Source organism: Chanos chanos, chromosome 3, assembly GCF_902362185.1.
Source record: "Chanos chanos chromosome 3, fChaCha1.1, whole genome shotgun sequence".
In the NCBI taxonomy this organism is placed as follows: domain Eukaryota; kingdom Metazoa; phylum Chordata; class Actinopteri; order Gonorynchiformes; family Chanidae; genus Chanos; species Chanos chanos.
Genome location: NC_044497.1, coordinates 26349396 through 26372500, shown reverse-complemented (window position 1 = coordinate 26372500; position 23105 = coordinate 26349396). Strand labels below are relative to the sequence as shown.

At 41.5% G+C, this 23105-nt stretch overlaps 1 protein-coding gene across 1 annotated transcript in view; it reads right to left on the bottom strand.

The window, feature by feature from the left end:
• lrp1ab (low density lipoprotein receptor-related protein 1Ab) overlaps positions 1-22528 on the bottom strand; it is a 108691-nt gene extending 86163 nt beyond the window's left edge. The window contains exons 1-2 of the mRNA XM_030767967.1: positions 21964-22528; positions 7830-7952 (exon numbers count right to left, since the gene is read on the bottom strand). Coding sequence (XP_030623827.1) covers positions 7830-7952; positions 21964-22057 — 217 coding nt within the window. The 5' untranslated portion in view covers positions 22058-22528. The remainder of the gene's footprint in view (positions 1-7829; positions 7953-21963) is intronic.
• Between the last annotated feature and the right edge of the window lie 577 nt (positions 22529-23105).

Here is a 23105-nt window from a genome sequence, read left to right as displayed (position 1 = left end):
CAGGCAGACAGGTAGGTCAGACTAAGTGGGTGGGAAATGTGGCATCACGTGATCAACACTTGTATGGTTATTTTCAGCTGATGTGTAAATATGACCGGTCTATCTGACCACCAGTATTCTGAGCGAATGAGTGAGTGAGTGAGTGAGTGAACAAGTGAAAGGGGAAACCACAGCACTGTTGAAATATCAGATTAATTTCTCCTCCTTTAGACTGTGTCCCCTGGAACCCCACCTGACCCCATGACCACTGACACATTTCTGAACCAGTGCCCAGAAGGTAACCAGGGAGAGAGAAAGTGTGTGTGTGTGTGTGTGTGTGTTGTGTGGCTGGGAATAGCTGGAGGTTAACAAGTGTAAACTGTACAGAATCACTGGGTCGTTTTCTCCCATTGACTCGCGGTGTTTAACATTGAATCTGAATGTGAATAGAGGCCATTTACATGGAGATTCAAATGGACCATGCTGAGCTGTCCTCTTCTCAACTCTCAGAGGTTTGCATGTTAGATGCGGAAAGAGCAAGAATAAACAGAACTGCTGATTCAAAGAAATTCTCCCCATTTTGTGGTCGGGACAACAAAGCGGCAAAGTTTTACGCCTAAACTCCTTTCACAAGTGAAAATATTTTCACTGAAGGACATCTGGACTCGTTCTTTTCGCGACCAAAACAATGCTCCTCGTGAAAACTCTGGCTGGAAGTACACAGAGTAAAGAAGCATTCACGTTGTGGGTTGGAGAAAACTCCAACAATTCATAACTCAAATTGTTTCAAACTGTCTCTTCATGTTTTTATACAGCAGACAGCAAATCAAGAGCAACAATGTGATGCATCTATAAAGTTATCTGTCATCCTGAAAAAATAATCTCCCTGGGTGTCTTCTGGAAGAGGAATCTGGTTTTGTCTGTATCAGATGGAGACTTTCACAGAGGGGTGGGGTTGCACGTGTGTGTGTGTGTGTGTGTGTTCATCACATTGTAATTTTTCCAAGATTTGTGAGATGGTCCAAACTGTTATGTAGTGCTGATGCAATCAGAGAGACGGCTCTTCAAGTGGAAGCAGGGGCATTTTACCCACAATTCCATTTAGCTTGAATGGTGTGAACAACTCACTGTTACTTTGGGTCTTTGTTATGTGAAGGTTCACGGGTTTTTTTGTTCCTCTTAATGGTTACAGCAAGAGTTTAACATGTTGAATACGAATACTGACAAACAGATGTGTGGGACTTACAGAAAGCATTTTAAGAAAGGAAGTTTACAGGGCAGTGTGATTTAAAAAGTTTGATCTTGTGTTTTTTACAGTACAAAGTAGATTAAGTCCAGCCTGTGTCCATCTGTGTATTTTCAAACAAATATGGAAAGACAAACAAACATTCCACAAAAAACATGCCACACATTTAGACTCTGTACATACATACTTCTAATCCAAATAAACATACACAAATGTTTTTAAGCCTTCCCACTCATGCGCATACACACACACACAAACATAAAAACACATAAACACACACACACAGACACAGATATACACACACACACAGTATGTGAAGTAAGTTAATTGCAGTGCTCTGGAGCCCCTCACCAGCCATGGCGTGTTGTTTTACAGTTCGTCTGTATGGATTCCTGAGCAGGGGCAGGCTGTCTGTACTAAGGCAGTTCCGGAAGATTCCGGAGGTAAAGCCCCTGTTATGAAAAGTCAACTCTGCTTTCTCAGAGAAATCGACCACCACTGCCCTACAAACTCACTCACTCCGAGGAGGCTAAATCTCTCTCATTCATGTACAATGTCAACCAAGCAGAGAGAGAGAGAGGGAGGGAGGGAGAGAGAGAGAGAGAGAAAGACATGCTCTCACAATCCATTATCACTACTGTAATCATATACCATCCTGACAGGATAACCACACAGCATGTGAAGAAAACACTGGCTGGTAGGGAAACTGAACAACCCAAACCAGAACTTAGACTTTAAAAACTCTTCTTTTGGTATCTCGCCATGTGCTGGGGCCCTGCACTGACACTACACCGACGGGCACTGATGTCTATGTTTGAGAGTTCTTTCTGACAGGCTATGAAACCAGCACCTGGCCAGTTGTCCTCTCCTCTCCTTTTCTTAAAGAGAGAGAGACAGATAGATGACAGGGATAAAGAAGGGACCACAGAGAGGTTTTCTTTTGGGGGGGGGGGGGGTTACAGTGCATGACCAAGAGAAATAGAAAGGAAAGGAAGAGAGTGAAAAAACAGAGAATAGGGTAGGAGGTGAGGAGGCAGAGAAAGAGAGCCAAGAAGGGAAGGAGTAGGAGTGAAAGAGAGAAAAGCAAGATGCGGAGAGAGAGAAAGAGAAAGAGAGAGAAAGAAAAAGGAGGGGGAGAGAGAGAGAGTGTGTGTGAGAGAGAGAGAGAGAAAGAGACAGAGAGAGATGGAAAGAACGAGAGTGGAAAATCATCTCCTCTCTCTGAGGCAATCCCACTTTGAGTAATTTAGGCATGAGAAAAGGGTCCCCAGCACTGTGAGCAGCGAAGAGTGGTGTTACAGCTGTGTGCTCCTGCTCACAGGATAACTGCACAAAGTCTGTTTTTACCTCCAGAGGATAATTGCAGCTTAGGTAAGGTGTCTGGAAACAGCAGTGCAATTAAGATACAAGGCAGAATAACACAGGAGCCTTTTTAACTAAATCAGTGCCTCCAGTACAACTGAGGCACACAGTACAAAGCTCAATGCTACTTAAACACTGTACAGGTTCATTTGAAAGTGGTTGTAGCCCACATTAACACTACCTTCCAGAACCTTCCTACTTTTCTTCAAGCCCACATTTTTTTCTTTTGTGAGATGTTTATGTGTAATGAGAAATCATGTTTTCTGTGGAGAGAGAAAGAGAAAGAGAGAGCGAGAAAAAGAGAGAGAGAGAAAGAGAGAGGAAGTTTCTTCATTTCTGCCTTCTCATTGATGATGTTTTGACCTACTTAAAAATATATAAACAAATCTTATGTCACTCCAGGGGAGCAGTCAGCAAACACTGAGAAATCTGATTCACACCTCAGTCAGAGTGCACAGAGCGAGAGTGAGAGAGCGAGAGAGCACGAAAGCAAGAGAGAGAGAGAGAGAACAAGAAAGAGATAGAGAGTGAGAGAGAAAGGAAAGGCCCAGAGAAAGTGTGTCAGCTTTAAGATTGCTGGTAGAGTGGACAGAAACCCAATCCACTGGTTAGTAATTAACTTGCTGCAGTGAAACACAGCAGTACAGTAGAGAGAGTCCATAGCATACAAACAAACTCAGCCAGCACAAGGTCTGGAGGCATGACTAAACTTCACTGTAAGGAGCACTAACACAAAGCTCTGTTTATTTCTCAGTGTTTGCTTTCACTTTCATATACATATAGTTTAACCTTCAGTCCGCTTTAGGAACCTCTTTCAAACATGAGGTAAAGGAAAAAAAAAAGTGTAAGACAACAGAGAATCCCCAAATTCCATTGCACCCTGAATAAATGTATAAAAGAAGAAAAAAAAACAGAACTAGTGTGTTTCACAAACTAAACTTTAAACTATTCAAACTGCAGAGGTCAAAGAAAGTTTGGGTGTGTTTACGAGGAGCGCAGTGAGTCAAGTGACGTGAAGTGCTCAGGTCTCTGTGGTGCTGGGTGGTTATCAGGAACTGAGACTGTTTACAGGCCATTAAGATCAGTGATCTATCACAGGACAGACACTCAGCAGTTATTACTTCAGCCCTCAGGGTCTGCACCAAAATTAAAACCCACTCCTCACAACTATGAAAAGTTAAAATTGAGTCTCCTGCCGAGATTGCAATTTAAACTGACTCTATACCACTGTGAGTAAAGTGAAAATCGTCTCTATATCACTATGCGTAAAGTTATAACTGACTCTACACCACGGTGAGTAACGCCATAAATGACTCCATACCAAGGTGAGTAATGCTTTAACTGACTCTTTACCACTGTGAGTAATGTGTTAACTGACTCTATACCAAGGTGAGTAATGTTATAACTGATTCTATACCAAGATGAGCAATGCTATAACTGACTGTACCACTGTGATTAAAATGAAAACTGCCTCTATACCTCTGTGAGTAGCTATAACTGACTCTATACCACTGTGATTTAAGTTGCAACTGACTAGGGTTGGGTATCATTTGAATTTTATCGATTCTGACTCTGCTCATCGATTCTGGTTCTTATTGATTACTCATTTCGATTCCAACTATTCAAGGACATCACACACTGTCCCCACTATCAACAAATAAACACCTCATCCAGAAGTAATTTTAACTGATGTGCAACCTAACTTGCAGCTAATTAGCTTCCCACATGCATTGGACTTATTCACGTTTTCTTTTCTAAAGTGAAGCCACACTTTTGTACAGTGTATTAGAGTATTAGGGCCATATTGAGGAGAATAAGATCTTACTATTATTAGAATAAAGTTGTAATATTACGAGAATAACGTTGTAGTTTTATAAGAAAAAAGTCTTAATATTACAAGAATAAAGCCGTAATTTTAGGCTACGTATTATTTTAGAGGGGAAATATCCGAAGAGCAGCCTGCTGCCTGCATTAAAATGAGGAACGTGGAGCATCTTGTGAAGTTATATTTTAATACAGGTTTCACAAATAATAAAATACTTAATCTTTTGGTACATCAGCACCACCTTAACATAAGCATTAAGACTTTGCAAGACAAACAGCAGAAGCAGGCTCAGGCTGCCATTGACAGTCCTCTCACCGGTTTTGTTGGTTACGGGTAATACACTTTCCTAAAAAGATGGGGTTTTTTTCTCAAAATTTTATGATTTTAGTCACGTAATATTATGGGCTTTCTTTCTCATAAAATTACTGCTTTATTCTCATAATATTACAACTTTTTCTTGAAATATTATGCCTTTTTTTCTTGAAATATTATCTCGCAATATCACGGCCTTATTGTCAAAATCTCACCTCAATGTGGCCCTAATACCGTCATACTTTTGACCATTTACCGCGGTCCATCTTTCTCACTGGCCGTTTCTCAATATGCATTCCTCTTTGTACTTGCATTCTCATCAAACGTCATCAGTCACAGCCTAAGTACTGTTCCAATTCAAAGTTTTCATCTAGCCAAGTACAGATCAAATACCCGGATGTATCCTCAATTCGTGGGTTTTATCAAGAATGCATCAGCTGGTGACTCGTGCGGACTTGGGTAGTCAAGTTTCCCAGAATGCATTTCAAAGTGGTGGCAACTATGGCATAACTGTAAATTTCATATTATGACTGATGTTCTGTCACCAAATGAAGTTTTTAAGATTTTTTCAGGCGAGAAACTAATCTTTAATATTTCGAACATGGTTTGAAAAATATAGTACCTCCTTTAAACGTTTGGAGATATGACATCTGCTAGCGGACCAAGCTAGCTCTGGCTGAGCTGTGATGTCAGCAAGAACACTGCTGTTGCAAATGCAGTTTGGGAATCCGTCATTGGGATTCGGGACTCCTGGGCTGAACTTGCTCCCAAGAACGGGAGTCCCTACTTGATGTACTTTGTATTGAGAAACAGCTACTGTTGTGGTGTTAGCCATGCATGCTAGCTTGTATCTAAACAAAAGGACACACTGTTGCGTTGATGCGTGACGTAGTAGACAGGTCCTGTTTGTAATAATAAAGGGTTATTATGTTTAAGAACCGATAAGCCAAACCGAAATTCAATTTTTTTATTTTTTTTTTTACAGTTACCCGATACTTAGCATTTTGGATTCGGTTCTAATTTGGAACCGAGTTTTGGTTCCCAACAACTGACTCTATACCACTGTGAGTTAAGTTATAACTGAATCTACACCACTCTGACTTATGACTGACTGTATACTACTGTGAGTTAAGTTATGACTGACTCCATACCAAGGTGAGTAATGCTTTAACTGACTCCATACCACTGTGAGTAATGTGTTAACTGACTCTATACCAAGGTGAGTAATGTTATAACTGATTCTATACCAAGATGAGCAATGCTATAACTGACTGTACCACCGTGAGTAATGCTACAGCTGACTTTATACCACTGTGATTAAAGTTATAACTGGTCCTCTCACCCTTTTACACATACATAATTAGAGTCCCAGCACTGAGATTACAGAACAATGTATAACAAACACTTGGCATTTCCAAAATTATGACAGCATCTTCCCTCATTATTTTCTATGCATGTCCAGCAGACATTTTTGCATGAAACCTTAACTGTATATGCTCTTATCTGCCTCAACATTCACATGTTCTTGTTTGTTTAAACATTTATACATTCTTCTCCATGTGAAAAGGTTGAAACACACTTATTTGTAATTGCAAATACACTTTCTTATTTGTACAGCAGAAACACATGAGTTAGTGAGGTCTCAGAATGAACAATATAATGACAAGCATGGGAACAGACTAAACTCTGCCAGTAACTCCAATTTAAATAAGCACAGAGATAAAATGAGACATTGTGTCAACTTAAAGGGTTGAGGGTAATGGCTTTAACAAAGAGGATTAACTTTTTTAATGTGAGTAATTGGGGGTAAAAGATCTAGAGATACGTGTGAGTCATCGCTCAAGCTAAATGCAAACGTTGTGCGATCATTCAATGCGGCCAAATTGCATGAAGAGCGTGGAAATTACATTAAAGTCAATTTGCGAATAACAGATGGCGTGCAAGAGACAGAGATTTGATGTTAGTGTCTTTTTCGCCTGTTGGGAACCACAGTCTCCAGTGGATAATCGGACATTAAAAAGGAAATACTTTAAGAAAATGTCCTAATTGCAGGCCATATAAACAGAGTCCTGAGAGAATCAGCTGTACCTCAGCATTTCTGTTTCTCCTCTGCAGAGACAGGCTGAGTGAAGGGGGGAAAAATGATTTGCTGGTTTTGTCTAAAGGTACAACAGCGGAACTCCGTGCTCTGAGGCAATAGCTGATTAACTATGACCCAAACTGCATAAAATTTGAGGTCTGAATTAGTGTAAAAAGTACAAAATGAAACCACAGGGACATGAGGGAATGTGTAATGTTGCTTCAAGAAAATACATTCATGTTTACATAAACAAAATATGCATTTGCAACTTAGATATGGGGAGGGGGGGGGGCACTCGGTTTTGTTTGTTCGACCGAATGCACCAAGGTTATCTATAAAGGTTTAATTGCCTCTGTTTTGCAGTAAAATGACCGGTTAAGGGGGGACACAAAACAGTTGAAGTCCTAGGCTGCATGAGACCCCGCCAAGCGACGGAGCCGAGGTGGGGCACAGACAATAAGGTTTATTAGGTCTCAGTATATAAACTCAGCCGAGTTTTAAAAGGCCCAACGCAGTGTCTGTGACGAGAGACTGCAGCTCCAGCCGGTGGCTGCACGGATCACGGAGAAAAGGGAGCCAAAGACACGGGCCTGGCCAGACTAAACACACCGGAGTAATTAGTAACGTCCCTCAGTCCTCGACAAGCCCTGGAGATCCTCACAGACAGCACCATAAAGCTGAGTTAGGGTCTGGGGTTTCCAGCAGAGCACCGCTCTCCTCATGGGGGCACGAAAACAAAAACGTACGTTACATAAAAGTTAGGATTATGAGAAAATCCCCTGTTCAGTTCCTGGGCCGAATGGAATTGAAATGAAACACATTGCGGCTCTGTCGGGCAATCTCAATAGTGAAAACCACCTCAAAATGGCATCAAAAGGTGCATTCTTAGCAAAACTATTATTATAGCCAGCACTACTGGCACCATCATATACCTGTCCAGTTTAAGTCAGGTGATGTTGTTTTTTTCACTTCGGTGCCTGTGCAGTTGTCAGTCTAGGGTTAGCGTTAGGGCTAGTGTTACTTACAGATATCGGAGGCCTCGTCTGAGCCGTCTGGACAGTCCTTCTCTCCATCACAGCGCCAGCCCTTTGAGATGCAGGTCACCTGGTCTTTACACACAAACTGCTTCGGGCTACAGGTCTTAGGAGCTGGAACAGAGAACATGGGCAGCAGGTTATGACCTCAGTCTGCATAATAAGAAACATCTTAATGAATATTGTGTGCTGGTTAAGGCTCGTTAATGCAAGCTACGTGACAGTAAGCTTTGTTTCTGCTCGGGTGACGTGGCATTGATTCCTTTGTCTATCTCTGATTATATTTGTTTCCCAAATATAATTAATAGGAGGAAATTCACTTTTTTGACATACAAGTTCATTAACTCCACATTTCTTGGCATGACAGGCGGTTTTCAGATCAAACGAGGATTTTTTCATCATCATCATGTCACTATTGCTTTTTCTTGCTCCCCCTTACATTTTGCTTTCTGTAAAAAGAAAGAGGGTAATTTTTTTATTTGAAAAGGAGGCCATGGTAAATGGCACTATAGCACGGTCTGTAAGTTTGAAAACCACTGGACCAGGCTACTGATCAGAGCCGTCAAAAGCCAGGCCTAGGTCCACAGAAGAGAAAAAAAAGGTCTGTTGTGCCGACTGGGCTCAACATCATTCAGAAATCGAATTTCATAACATGAAGTCACAAATTCCTCGGTTGGTCCTTTATGTCCCTCTCCATTTGTTTCTTAATTTTTCTCCCACACACGAGGGTTTTCTTTTGTGTTCAGCCAAAAAAACACATGAAGTGTTTTTCAAACCGCATGGTTAGAGGTTCTTTTTAACTTCTGGGCTTCTGGCATATTATGTTTTTGCTGCTCTTTCTAACCTCAGAGAGAGCCCAGCAATCAGAGTAGTATTTTTGCTCGGTCAGTCAACACAGATTGTTGTGGTTGTGCACCACAGTGCAGTCTTAGGACCGCTAACATATCTGACTGTGCCCCACTGCTGACACCAGGGTACTTTACCACAGTCAAGGAAACAGAGCTAACTTCAGCCAGCCCACGTCTATTCAAACCACCGATGCCCAAGAAGACGCCACAACCGCAGGCCAACGCAAGGAGAGCTTTTAGAAATAACCTGAGCCAAAATCTAAGGTTTTTTTTGTGTGTTTGTGTTTATGTAGGAAGTGGGTCAGGTTTTCAGTTCAAATGACCACAAGTTTTTTTTCTGGGGATATTACACAATCATAAAATGGGTACTCTGACTTTTCCAGAAGAATGAAAAGAATGAGAGAAGGACTACCCACATTTTAATGAGTAAAACATTTCTAAATGTATACCAAAGAAAACATTCCTTGAAAGCTGTCTCCTAATTGATTGTCAGTTCAATAATTCTTGAATTTCTGACACACTGAGTATTGGTAGTGTCCACTGGAGAGAGGACAGTCCCATGTAGCTAATTGTGATTCTCTGCAGGGACTTTTCTCCCACACTGGGTCACTTACCTCCCTGTTCACTTGGCAGTCAGATACGTGTGTGTGTGTCTTTGAGGGAAGGGGGGGGGGGGGGGGTTGGTGAGGGGGGCATAAGGAGGAAGGGATGTGACCATAATCACAAAGAGAGAGCAAGGACACAGTATCATTGCCATCAGGTTCCTGTACACCCCCCATCATGCTGGAGATTTAGCCGATTGCCTGCCTTACCATCGCTAACGCAACACCCTGTTAATGTTTATGGGATCACATTCGGCATTTTCTGTTTGTGTGTGTGTGTGTGTGTATGTGTGTACGTATGTAACATTTGTGTGCAGCTGTTGTAGTATTGTGCGTATTACCACGATATAATCTGTGTTATTTTGTTATTACTCGCTTGTTTATTAAAAATAATTCTTTTCTTATTTACTTCCAGAGTGACTCATATGTACCCAGAGTGATTCATGCCAAATGTCCTTTTGTAACAAACATTGCACAATCCAGAGTATTGCTCAGTCGTGCAATTTAATGATAGCACAACAAACTACATCCAACATCTCAACCTGAATGCAGAGTAGACCTATTTTAGGTTGGGTACAGGTTTCAGTAAACAAGCACTTTAATATAGCAATTTTACAGTGAGCCATTTTCCTCCTCAAACACTGGTCAGCAGATTGAGGAGAACCATACAGGCACAACGTGGAAAGTGCTTGTAAAGTTTTACAGGATTTTAATAACAGCACAGGCAAGGAGGAAAATGAGAGAACAGCAGAAAGGGATAGACAACTATAGATGAAGGGAAGGAGCCAGTGACTGAGTCACTGCGTTACAGCTGACACACGCACACACGAGCGGTCTTTGAGCAGGAAAACACTAAATGCTCTTGGAAAGACATGAGAACTCATCAAAGCTAAAGTAGAAATTTGTTCGTGAAGTAAGACATTTATACACTGCTATCCAGCCACAAGCTAGTCGCACAAATCCGATCTGAGATAAGGACATGAGGTCTTGTCATACTTTCAGCCCTTGAGATGTGACAGACATACTACAGGCAGTACACAAGTCTAGTGTTAAGCACAGCAGACCACTTTTTAAGGATAACTGTTGGTAAAAAAAAAAAAAGAGAGAGAGAGAGAATTGAATGGTACAGTACGTTAAATGCACAGTTTTACAAAGTTGAAGCCAAATGCATAAACTTAAATTCTAATAAATCATAACCATGGCTGATGTCACCACTCATGTAAGTGGGTGAAGGGTATCAGAATCCAGCATGGACACCCAAAAGTGGGCATTCCCCTGGCACTGCCCAGAGTGTAGGACCCTTCAGTTGGCACCAGCCAGCTCATGATGACTGTGCATGAACTACTGCAAATAAAACACGGTGGTCTCTGAATTTATCGTGGGTCCACACAGTGGCAACCACAGGCTAAAGAACTTCACACTCTAATTGAAGGTTGCAAGTTTGGGGAGGGGAGGGGGGGGGGGGGGTTACACTGGCAGTCTTTCCCACAGTACTCTCCTTCTTTCAAAGGAAACTGAAATATTTCGGACAGGGATGCGGATTGTTAATTCAGTTGCTACACTGCGGGCCTTTTGTTGTTGTTGTTGTTTTTTCTTTTTACTTTTTTTTTCCAAAGGCATAGCCAAATGGCTGACAACCTCTGAAGGTGCAAACCTACCAAGGTTCTTAATCATTTCAGTGAGATTCATTTGGCAGGGAGGAGGGGAAATGAAGAAGCCTTTTATTTAGGCCCCCTGGGATTGCACCCAACAGCCAACATCAGGGGCATTTTAATAAAGGGACACCAGCATCAGTGCCACACTCTGTGCATGCTGAAATGCCTCACTTCTCTAAAGCATAACTCTGAAATAAAGAGAAAATGACCACTTAAAATACAGCATAGCATTTTTAACGGCTCTGCTTGTCATTCTTCAAGGAGAGCTGACATAAGGTACCGAATGAGGTTTAACTGTGAAACAGAGTTAGAAACAGAATGGGTATAAACTGAAATGTGAAACAAGATTTCCTTACAAATCCAACCTCTGAAAAAGGATTATAGCAATGGGTGGACATATTCATTGGTAGGTGGTATTTCCCAGTGGATCTTAACAAAGCCAGGGAGAATTATCGTCATTTTTGAACTTTTGTCATTTTCTAATATCCAGAACATGGTCTCACGTGCTGTTCAAGGAAAGTTTCAGTTGATGGAAGAAACCCAAAATGGAGCTAAGAAAAGACCAAAACAATACTTATTCACATTCATTCAGATAGCAAACCATGTTCTCCAGGTCCACTGCCATTTTTACAATCTCTTCAATAACAATCTCAGCTCTTTCTAAAAGAACAAAGACTCCACGCTCTTTAAGAGCCATGACTGAAGTCAGATGCCCCTTAAATGAAGACTGATGGAGGAAAAACACAAGTACCAAAATATCTGTCTATTACCAACCACGACCCTGGATGGCTGGGAGTTTGAGTATTGATTGGACCGTTAAACGTCTTAGGAACAATAAGTACGAAGGCCCTGGTTCTGCTGTGCCAGCCTAAGGACCAGAGAGACACAGCAAATTGGCCCACTTTCATAGAAGTCTTCATAATATTTGTCCAAGGCCTAGCTGGAATGTGGGAGTCACTTCACACATCTGGTCGTGCAGGTTAGAGCAGGCAACCTCTGAATATCTGTGATGAGAGAAGCTCCTGGGCCTAGACTAACAGTTAAGTTGTGAAAAAAAGCAGGTAGCTTTAACCATGAAATATTACACAAGGCTAGGAATATGAAAGCCAGTTACTAGAATACACACCTCATCTGTAATGTCAGTTCGTTCCAATAGTGCTGTCACCCAACCAGTCACGATTCCAACAACAACCCTTAGGACATTCGTGTCATTTTTCAAGACGGCCAATGTTGTTTAAAATCATTATCAGTTGTTAACTGACTGCTGTCTGAATGATGGAATTGCTTTAGCATGATGTGATAATTTGTGCAAACTATACATTTTTAGGAAACAGATGAATTGTTTTACACTATGTCCAATCCAAAATACAAAATTTAGAGGTTGGAAGCGTGATTATTTGGGAGTCTGAAGTCACTGGTCCAAAAATACCATTCTAATACTATTCCTTAAAACCATATTTAGGTTGTGTCATATGGATATAACAATCATGTATGCCAGTCACACTTGACTTGAGGGAAATATGATATACTTAGTGGGGAACAACAGACAAAAAATGGGAGGGAAAGTGGGGAAGGATGTGGTCAGGGGGGAAAAAAAGAGATGAGATTACAGTTGGAGAAAACTCATCTGGTGGACCCGAAAACCAGCGTCTGCTTCAACACCCATTCCTCTCTCTGCCAGCCAAAGGATGGAGGGATGGAGACAGTGAGGCCAGCTGGAACCCGCCTGACCCACTTTCTCTCCTTTACTGTCTCTCAAAGCTCAGCTTCCTTCATTCTCCTCCTCCTCCTCTTCCCTCCTTCCCTAACTCCATCGAAATCAACTCCAGATCTCCACAGCAGATTCCAGCACCTTTTAATTGATTTCATCTGCAGAGTCGTTTTGTGCAAGGATACAGCCTCGTAAAGAGGAGCACTGAAACTTTTTGCTACCCACACTGGTATAAGGAAAGTAAGTTAACCTATGGCTTCCACTGCATTTATTGAGATGGATCCAAAAACCGCTTAGACACTTCAGTCATTGTTGTCAAATGCTGCCATGTCCAAAGCCACATACCCATTCTACGTCTCCACCTTCACAGAGACGCCGTGTAACAGGAGTTTTCCTGTTTACAGTGGAAAGCACTCTTACTTTAAAATGAAAAAAAAAGAATAAAAATTATTAAAACTGTCGATACTGAAATATGACTCATCTTTATAATGCCATCAAGCTTGCAAACATAAAACTGAATAATGTTCAGGTTCTTTTAAACCAAAATATCTCCAAGTCTTGGGAATACTGCCGGCTTGTCTAGAGAACAGGAACCAAGATGGAAAAACAGGATGGATGGAAGAGATAAGTACAGGTAAATGATGGCCTTGATTCATGCCATACTGCCATTTGTATAACCAGGGGTTGACAGGTAGTGTTTCAGGAGAGAGAGAGAGAGAGAGAGAGAGAGAGTGATAGCAAGAGAGAGGAGAGCTGGTTCCCACCAGGCCGCACTCTTCTTCCTCTTCTCCTTTCTATCGTGTGGAATGTCTGCATGCCCCTGTGACATGCAGACAGAAAAGAGCAAGCCCAGCAAAGTATGTAATTAAAGCAGCAAAGTCAAGTTTCAGAATGATTTCTCAGAACCCAGTTCAGCCATATTTCAAAGCAGGAATTCTCGCTCTGAAAGCAACAATTAAAACCAAATGGAGATTGCTAGTTGGAGAAAGCTGCAGAGAAAAGTGGCTGTTATTCTTGCCTTTTTTTTTACTCTGCTTCAATTATTCAATGGAACACTGTTGAAGTGCTGCTAGCAAGTCAAAAGAGTCCAAGAGGGAGAAGTGTTAGGGTAAAAAGTCAAACGAGGAGGCTAGACCCACCTCCGGGTGGAACAAACAACAACAACAACAACAACAAAAAATGTAAAGAAGAAAAAGATACAAGTTTAAGATCCTTCCAGATATCTTCCTCATTGTCAAACACTCACGAAAGCAACAGTCGCCTTTAGAGACATAACAATGTAAGACTTTAAATAACCACAAACACACAGTTACTCTCACACACACACAAATCAATCAATAGAAGCACTGTACCGTGCTCATCCAATGGCAAAGCTCCATCTTCTCTTTCTGTGTACCATTTATCGCCTAACTGCTCACACACAATGTGACCTGGCTCTTTCACTCCTAACCCTCAGCCATCATTTTCATAGGGACCAAATGCACGTGCGCGCACACACACGCGCACACACACACACTCACCATACACAAAACAGCCCCTGAACTTTAAGGGTAGGGCAGTGGGGCGAGGGGGCAGCTGGCATTCTATTTGGGCCATCACTGCATCTCATCTCAAGACAAAGGTCAGCAACCGATTGGAGAGGTGACCTGATAAGAGCGCACACACTAGCAAAGGTCAAAGGTGAAGAGGCGGCATGCAGATATAGCTGAAGATTGTTGTGTTGTCGAATCTAAGGTCATGTCAGGTTCAGTTAAATGTGGGTGTATGAGTGTTATTTATTATTATTTAACTACCAGTTGTATTTAAACATTTTGGTTATTTAAAGTGGTTGACACGAATGAGCTGGCCTTTTCTCTCTCTCTCTTCTTTTTTTTTTTTAAAGACGTTAAGTTAGGTAGTTTCGAAAACGGTGTAAAAACAGTCTGGAGCGTAACACCTCTCAGACCGCGATTTTTATCTCCACCCGAAAACACAATGCTGCAGAGAGGACATCTGGTCTTTAGTAGTTGGTTAGAGAGGCCATAATTTCTCCATGCCCAAAATTCCACCAAAATATTAGAACATTAAACAGGTATTTGACCCACATCTAGCAACTTCCGCAACTCTTTCACTCTAATGTCCTTTCACTGCTAAACACTCCCTGTGTGCCACCATTCAGGAGAAGCTAACCCGACTAAATCAAAGACGTTAAGAAAACAGAAACACAGTGCCACTAAATGCTTTTTGGTTCACACAAAACATTGTACTCATCACAGCTAGTGAGGCTCAAAATAAGTAAATAAATCAAAATAAAAGTTCCACTGAATATTTCTGTCCTCCTGAGAAAAGTGGGGGAAGGAAGAAAAAGAAAAAAAAAGAAACAAAAAGATGAATATAAAGCTCATCCTATTAAATTTTTATGAAGAAACAAAACTTTAGTTCAGTTCAAAGGCTTTTCTCTAAATGCTAGGTATTTCAAAGCTTTAATGAGTTGTGCTGCTCCTCAAACGCTAGCAATTTACAGTCCCTCATTAGCAAAGATCAAAGCTACGGAGGCCATGTATGTGACTCAGTAATCAACAGCACAGAAAAATAACTAATACATAAAGGAGACCTTCCTGCTCTGAGGATGTTAACACTACCGCTGATTTGGTTGGAAATCAAGACACTAGTGGAGAAAGACCGAGACCTCCAATGAGGTTAAGCATGCAGAGCTGGTTATCTGTAGAGGTTAGCTTATGTCATTACTGAATAGAAAATGATTCCTCCGTAAGTTGTTTGTCTTTTCCTACAAGAGTGATGCAACAGGTGTTATTATGTGTGTGCCCCCCCCCCCCCCCCAGCCACCCACCCCAAAAAAGGAAAGGATTTACCCATTTGGTTATCATTTGTGGTGTGATTCAAGCACAATGTAAAACCAAATAGAAAGACATCAAAAGAAACATATCAAGAGTATCAGAGTTCTTGGGATTTTTGGGACTTAAATGTCAAATAAGTTTCTCATTTTAATTCAATCCTTGTGTTAACTGAGCCAACGAATAGGCTTTCAAACGCCATTAAAGCCTCCTTCGTTTGTGGTGGATTCCATGCTTTAACTCTAATTGCATGAACCATCCTTGGCTCACAGCAAGGCTGTGGGATGTTCCTGAAAGTTCTCCAGCAAAAGAGGAGCTGCACAAACATGCCAGCAACTGAGAGGAGGACGCTGTCCTTGAAACCATAAAGGGAAAAAAAGGGGGTAATGATGTCCAGGGAACACCTGTTTTCTTTCTTCTGTTGGTCATCTACCACTGAAACAACAACATGACTCAAAGCAGACTGCACACTGGACAAATAAACTCTAGCTATAGACAGACCCTAGCCAGGGGTTTAAAAAAAGCCATAGCTAACCAGGACACTTTGGACATTTTGTTGATTCACAGTTAGCAAAACGAGACAGCTGCCAATGAGCACAAATCCCATTCACCCCTGTGATCCACAGCTAGCCCGCTGAGCTTCACCACTGGAAGTGTGAACACGATAAAAGTCGACAGTTCTGACGCACGGTACCAGGCCATGAAATTGGAAATTCTCTCATTCCACACGAGTGGCTTCGCGGTATCCAGGTGCGAAAGCCACTGAGGTATCCTCAGCTCTTCTGTCCTTTCTCCAGACAAGTGTAAATGAAAGTCTCGGGAAGAGACGTGCTGCAGTGGGAGAAAGAAGACAACAAAAGAAGAGCCATCAAGCGGCCAGTGAAAAATCCTGCACTGGCCCCGTGGCCAAGCCCAAGGTGAGCAGGTGAAGAGTTCACTGAGAGTGAGAGGAAAAAAGAAAGCTTAAAAAAAAAAAACAAGAACAACAGTCAGCATTGCCGTTTTCACAAGTTAGTGCAGGATGTCAAGCAAACATGGCAACTGGTTGCAACATTTGAACAGCTATGTTTGTGCTTCAGGGCAAAAATTGTAGGGGTACAAAAAAAAGTGAATGAATGCACGATGGCTTTGCTAAAATTTTGCATGATCGAACAATTACATAATGGGCGTACTCCGTTAGGTAGGGCAAAAAAAAGGGGAGGGGACTACAACTGGTCATTCATGCAACAAAACAAAAGCCTGTCAAGTTGAGAAGAAATACCTGTTTAAAGCTACACATGTTTCCATCCTAAAGAGGGCCTACATGTTTCTTGTCACTGGCAGATCAACACACCAACACCCACTACACTCTGTTTTCCTCCATGTAGCAATCTGCTCCCATTGGGTGTTGGCATTAAATAGGGTAAACACTGATGCCACAACCAGAAAAACACAAATTACAGCACGCCCCTGCCTTCCACTGTCAACAAACATCCTTTCATCCGTAGCTCTTGCTCTTTCATACATGGAGAGCGATGCTGAAAGACACAGAGACGTTTATGCTAATCTGGTTTTAGCTCGCAGCCACCGCCGCCTTTACAGTATTTGACTGGAGAAGAAGGGGTGGAGGAAAACGGATCTTTTAGCACCTTTTGGTAAGGCTCCAGCTGAGTGCTGTGATGTAAGGCTCCAGTGGAGTTCACATCCCTTCCGGTTAGGAGCAATCCCCTGAACTTGGCCCTCGAAAATAAACAACAGAATGCCACATCTTCCGTTTATCATTTCAGATAACCAGAGAATTCACATTTGTTCACCAGTGTGTTCAGCTAATACGGGTCAATGATATGGGTTTTCAATCTGCAGGACTACGGTAGAGATGGAAGATTAAATACACATGAACCCAGTGTATACTGGAGTCTGGCAGCGCAAAAGCGATTGAAATTCATCAAATATATCAAATGTATTTTCCAAACATGAACAGTGTCTTACACAGCAATTACTAATGGTTTTTCACATATAACCAGAGATAATCGCCATTTCAGCTGAGTTCTGTGTAAAGAAGTGCTTTCAAATCAAATCATTAAATGTTCTTCCATATGAAGGACTAACTCTAACCATATCATTTTTGAATTAGACCTTTACTGGTCAAATAAGCCATATAACACTCCACTGGAAAACAAACAACTGGCATTGTGTAACTTCACTTTGGTTCCAGAACATTCTCAGGGCCAATCACTGAGAGATCTGATACGTGTTGGCTTCATACTGGATGTTTCATTCTCCCTCCAGATGTTGTAAGACGATCACGGTGAAACAGAGCCAAAAGATGGAAAGCATCTAAGAGACAGATGCTTTGCCTCTGAGCAATTCAGCCACTTGACCTTAAGACAACAGATCAAGAGCTGGACTACAACACCAGGGGTCAGGCAACTGCTTTGCCTCACTCCACCTGAAAAAGGCTCTGAAAATCCACAAACCTAAAAAACGATCAGTGTGTCATTTAAAAGAAGTTACAAATATGACATTACTAAGACAAGCTGAAATGATTTGTGTGTTATATAATGTGCACTAAATTTAGGTTACATAATGCAAGTCTGTCTGTATATTTGTAAGGTTTGCCATCATCTTAACTGAGGAGGCAAAAAAAAACCCTCTTTTAACAGAAAAAGGGCAAGCTTAGAACTGAATTTTAGAAACATCAATGGTCATATCATGTCAGATATTTACTTTTTTTTTTTTTTTTACATATTATATCTCAAGTCCCAAGACTGTGAAAAAGGTTAGTCTAACTGTGGAAAAAAACAAAAACAATATTACATCAAAACCATTAATTATTCAGCTTTTAATAAAAGCTTCCCTTACTTGGTATTCAGAAAGTTACAGTTTTTGGCCCCAGTAAACACATTCCTGTTCTGAGTGTAGTCTCCTTGTTATAAATCACTGTCATCTAAGTGTTGCGGTGGATTTTGACCATTTGTGGTCACACTGGTGGTGAGAGGAAGCAGACCTGCATTATGGCTGGTTGTTAAACTTGTCAGGAGTTGACAAAGCGAGGAGATCCAGCAGATCTGTGTGACTCACGCCAACTGGGATAAGAACTGGACAACAAAGCCAGTTAGACCACAAGAGAGGAGTCATTTACAGTGCTCCACACTCCTACAAATCTGAGGCGTTGTGAGATCAAAATAAGCAGGCCTGTTCAGAAACTGTGGAGGAAGGGAACGACTGGGATCTCATTCAAAGGACTTGGCCATCAGCTGCTAAACCAAACTATCTCCTCAAGAGAAGAGAGTGAGAGATTATCTGTTGGAGCCCCAGTGACGCTCACTGTGTAGCCTGAACTTCACCACTGTCATCTGGCATAAAGACAAATGCTTCCCTGTCAGCTTTTCTGTGGATTTCTATGAGTACTTTGTTTAAAAAAAAGAAAGAAAGAAAGAAAGAAATGAAAAGAAAAGAAAAAAAGATAAAGCATTTTCTGGTCCAACAATACATTTACAACAGCTTCAGTTATAAGCCCAGGTTCTGCAACATCTTTCTAATCTCACATTGAATCTCTGGCCCAGAAGGCAATCCAAAGAAAAAATCCATGCAATTCCTAAACCCAGTCTCCAGTGTCCATTCAGTTATCCCTTTAGCGTCCACTCGATTTGCCTGTCCATGCTATTTAGCTGTGCTATCATAAAGAATAGCTCCATACCTTACAGGCTACAAACAGTGTCATTTGGCTGCCTGACAATGCCTCTAAGCCCCTTCTTCCCTGCCCTGCCCACTCCATGAGGAAGGAGAGTAGAGCTATATCATGGGCTAGTTCTTTTCTCTCCTGTCTGGAGCCCAGTTTCCCTCCAGCCACATATGCATCCTGCATTAATGGTCTTCCTCCATCCAGATGTTACAGGAGGAGGTGGTAGGGGGCGGGGGGCGCACTGCTATGTGAGTTTCAGAGTTAGCCCTGCCTCCACTCTGCAGACAACCACCATTTCCTCCTTCTACTCCTCTCCTCCCCATGGTGCATTAGAAAAGTTAGCCCTACTCTCAAAAGCTAAAGCCACAATCAACTCCTTCAAACAATGAGACGATAAAACAATGTGGGAAGAGACAATAAAACAATTTACTCTCCATATTGAATACATGCCAATCATTCTCACATCACAGTTAGTTGTACAATCAGCATTAACATGATTAAATGAAAAGTGCAAGTTCCTTTACAACATTACCTACCACTTTTCCACTAAGAACATGCTCGAGTGAATTCCAAGTAACCTCTCTATATTAAAGGGACTGGAAAGATCCAGAGTGGATGGGTTTTCCACATATTACCTAAATTAGAACTTTGTATTCTCATCCTATCAGTAGCAAATGAGAATGTACACAAATGACACCATATTTGACAGGCCATGTTTGCAAAAACTGAGGATGAAGATAAACAGACCTGTAGGATGTAGGTGAGATGTGCAGGAGAATTTTGCAAAACTAGCCAGGTCATTAGAAAAGTCCTGCATCACATGAAAACTCAAGGTGGGATTTTTCATTCATATTCCACAGATAAGATCTTGCATGTAATACACAGATGTTTGCAAACTGTGTGTTAAGGGCATTACCCTACGTGTGTGTGGATTCATCATGCGTGTTCGAGGGAAACGTACATAATCTGTCAACTCCACTGACTGCATCTAAGAAAGGGAGGACGACACCTTCAATTCAGTGAACAACCAAGACTTCACTTCACTGTGACTATAGCTAAAGCTATGAATGTTTCAAAGATCATATTCTAATGTTTCCAGATATGATATAAGCTCATGTCCTGCATTATTTAAGTTAGGAAATAAAAGAAGAAGAAGAAGAAAAAAAGAAGAAATAGTCGGAGGGATCATTTATGCATTGGTTACAGAAAACTATTTGGGGTATTTATGCAAAGGCGTCCTACGAATTTTGTAGTAACAGACTGCTTTTCCTATTAGACATCGTATTCTTTCGGTTCACTACGCAGAAAGAGCATGCAAGACATAAAATAAACTTTTGGGGTGGTCGGGGCTGTGGATGGAACTGTCTGTGAATCACTGTACGAGCCTTTTTATGATGGAGCATACGTTAAATCAATCGCGCATTTGCTGCAAATCGCAAATTCACTCCAGGGTTTACATAATCCATGGGATAAGTGTATGATCTCTTTATTCAGGAATGTAAAATACCGCCATCCTTAGCATGAGGTCACCTGTAAAAGTTTACGTCGCCAGATCAGTGAATGGACTGTTAAATGGACATATGGCACATTGGTCTTAAGAGAACAACATGACTACTGTAGTTAACTGTATTACTGTGCGTTCATTTGGAGGGGACAGCTCATAAAACCAAAAATGAGAATGATGGAGGTCGATCGATAGCTGTCGGTTTTAAGCCACAAGACTAAAGTTAAACACTAACGAAATGTAACTGGTATAAGCACTCGTCACGTCTGAAAAGGTGTATTCGCAAAACTGCCTTCGAAACAAATTCGCTCCAAATTACACCACGAATTAAAGCGATGACGGCGTCTTTATGGAACAGGCCATTTAGACCCGCTCCTCAGCATTCCTCCAAAACGTGCCGCTCGGACAGTAATAATAATGATAAGAGATTATAAACGTACGTATGTGTGTGTGCAATTTTTCATGAGGTAAAAACATGATCGACCTCGTGAAGATGCGTCCTCACACTCGGTAAATGCAGGGCATTCTAGTTATGAACATCGCATGGGATTCGCGCTGTGGCGACTTCAGGATTCACTAACAAGCAGGCCGTTCCCTTTCACTGATATGAACTATGTCTCTCTCTATTGCCTTTCGGTAGCTCCGTTAAACAATGAAATCACATGAACGCTGTCATGGTGTTGTGGAAACAAAGGGTATCATGCTGTGTGCTACAGTAATTTATCAAGAATTATGGCCAACAGCCTGATTTGATTAAGCATTGTGTTTTGATGCATCGAATCTATGGTCTGGATCAATGTGATGCTAAATATACGTTTCCATTTTCTCTTTTTTGAGTATTTTGGGTAACTGAACAGCAATGTGACGTGCTACATAACTAATAATTACAATAGATAAATTGGCGTTATTTAGATGATGTGCTTTGCTAATGGTCGACATGTTACATTGTAAACAACCTGAGGCAGCAAAGGCAACAAATGCGAAAATGTAGCAATCATAAGCACAGGTGGTTACAAAACATTCAGTTGCGTAAAATATGACAAATAGGCTATCTTATTTCTCTGCACTGGAAAATATGTATTTTGACTGTATATTCTCGCTCTGCAGTGTTGAAAAAAATATAGCTGAACATTCTTTGTAAGTTGGTTATTTTAAGGTGTTATGTGGCCATGCAGGTAGCCCACCGCTAGCTAAGAAACCTCTCAGATGTAGCCACTAGCCTACTGAAAACTTTGCTAAAATTGTAGCACAGATTCAATCGGCATGCAATTGCAGCAGTCAAGAAATGTGACTGTATCGTTACTTACCATCAATGGCTCTGCTGGGAACTGTCTGCATACTGAGTAGAAATCCAAGGGAAAGCAATCCCATTGCCAACATGTTTGCGTTGCGAGATGTCATTGCTTTAGAGTATATACGAAACGTTTATTGAAAAGGTGAAGTTTTAAGGCTGGATTCATATACCTCATCCGAGCCTTTCAGTGATCCAACACCGCTGCTTGTTCCTTGCGCTTCCAAAAACGCTCTCCCACTAGCTAGCAAAGGTAGCTGTGCACAGTCTGAATAACATGCAGACAATTTCATATAAAAACGAGGCTTTTAGAAGCCTTGAGAGGCAACTTGTTGTGCTATAGCACAGTCATGTATGTTGTTTACGGATGTTTACCAATATACACACGTAAATAAAAATGCTGTTTAAAATCAGCATTGGTCACTGGGGCAACCAACCGTTACGCTGAGAGAGTCGAAATATTAAAAGCGCCTGTTACAGCAAATCCGTGTAGAGGCAGTGCATTCAATGATTATTCAAAAAATAAAAAATAAAAATAAACTAAGGGCGCCCTTTTCCTTCGATGCCCCACCGCCTCCGATGCTGGTGGTTACAGTTTGAGCAAGTGGTTGTGCGGAGCCTCTCCACAGACTGGTGTATGACGTCATCCAGTCGATGGCTATTCCAAAAGAAAAAAAACGGGAGCAGAGGGGAGGGGAGGAACCGAGGGGAGCTACGCGGCACTTGCCTTTTACGCAAGCGCGATCTAGCTTCACGCTTATTATCAGTGTCCCATCGGTGAGTGAAGATCAGCTCTGCTCTAAATCGTGTTACCAAAGTCACTTGAATTAGTAAGTACGCCCTATAAGTGAACAACTTCCAATATTTAAGGCTTAAACGGAGGGTTGAAGGCGTACTCCGTACCTTCACTCCTGACGTTGAATCAGATGTCTATAAGATATACGTAATTTACATTCCAATGCACAATTTGAGAAGATAAGAGATATGCCTCAGTGATGGACGTACCCCTGCCCACCGTTTGACGACTCTTCCTGTCCCGAATCAGAGCTGATACAAAAGATGAAATACCTCCCCCTAGTGGCAAATCATATCTCTCGCGGAACTCAAATACCAAACTCGTTTTAATAAAGCGTTTTCCGGATTGTGCTTAATGAGCTC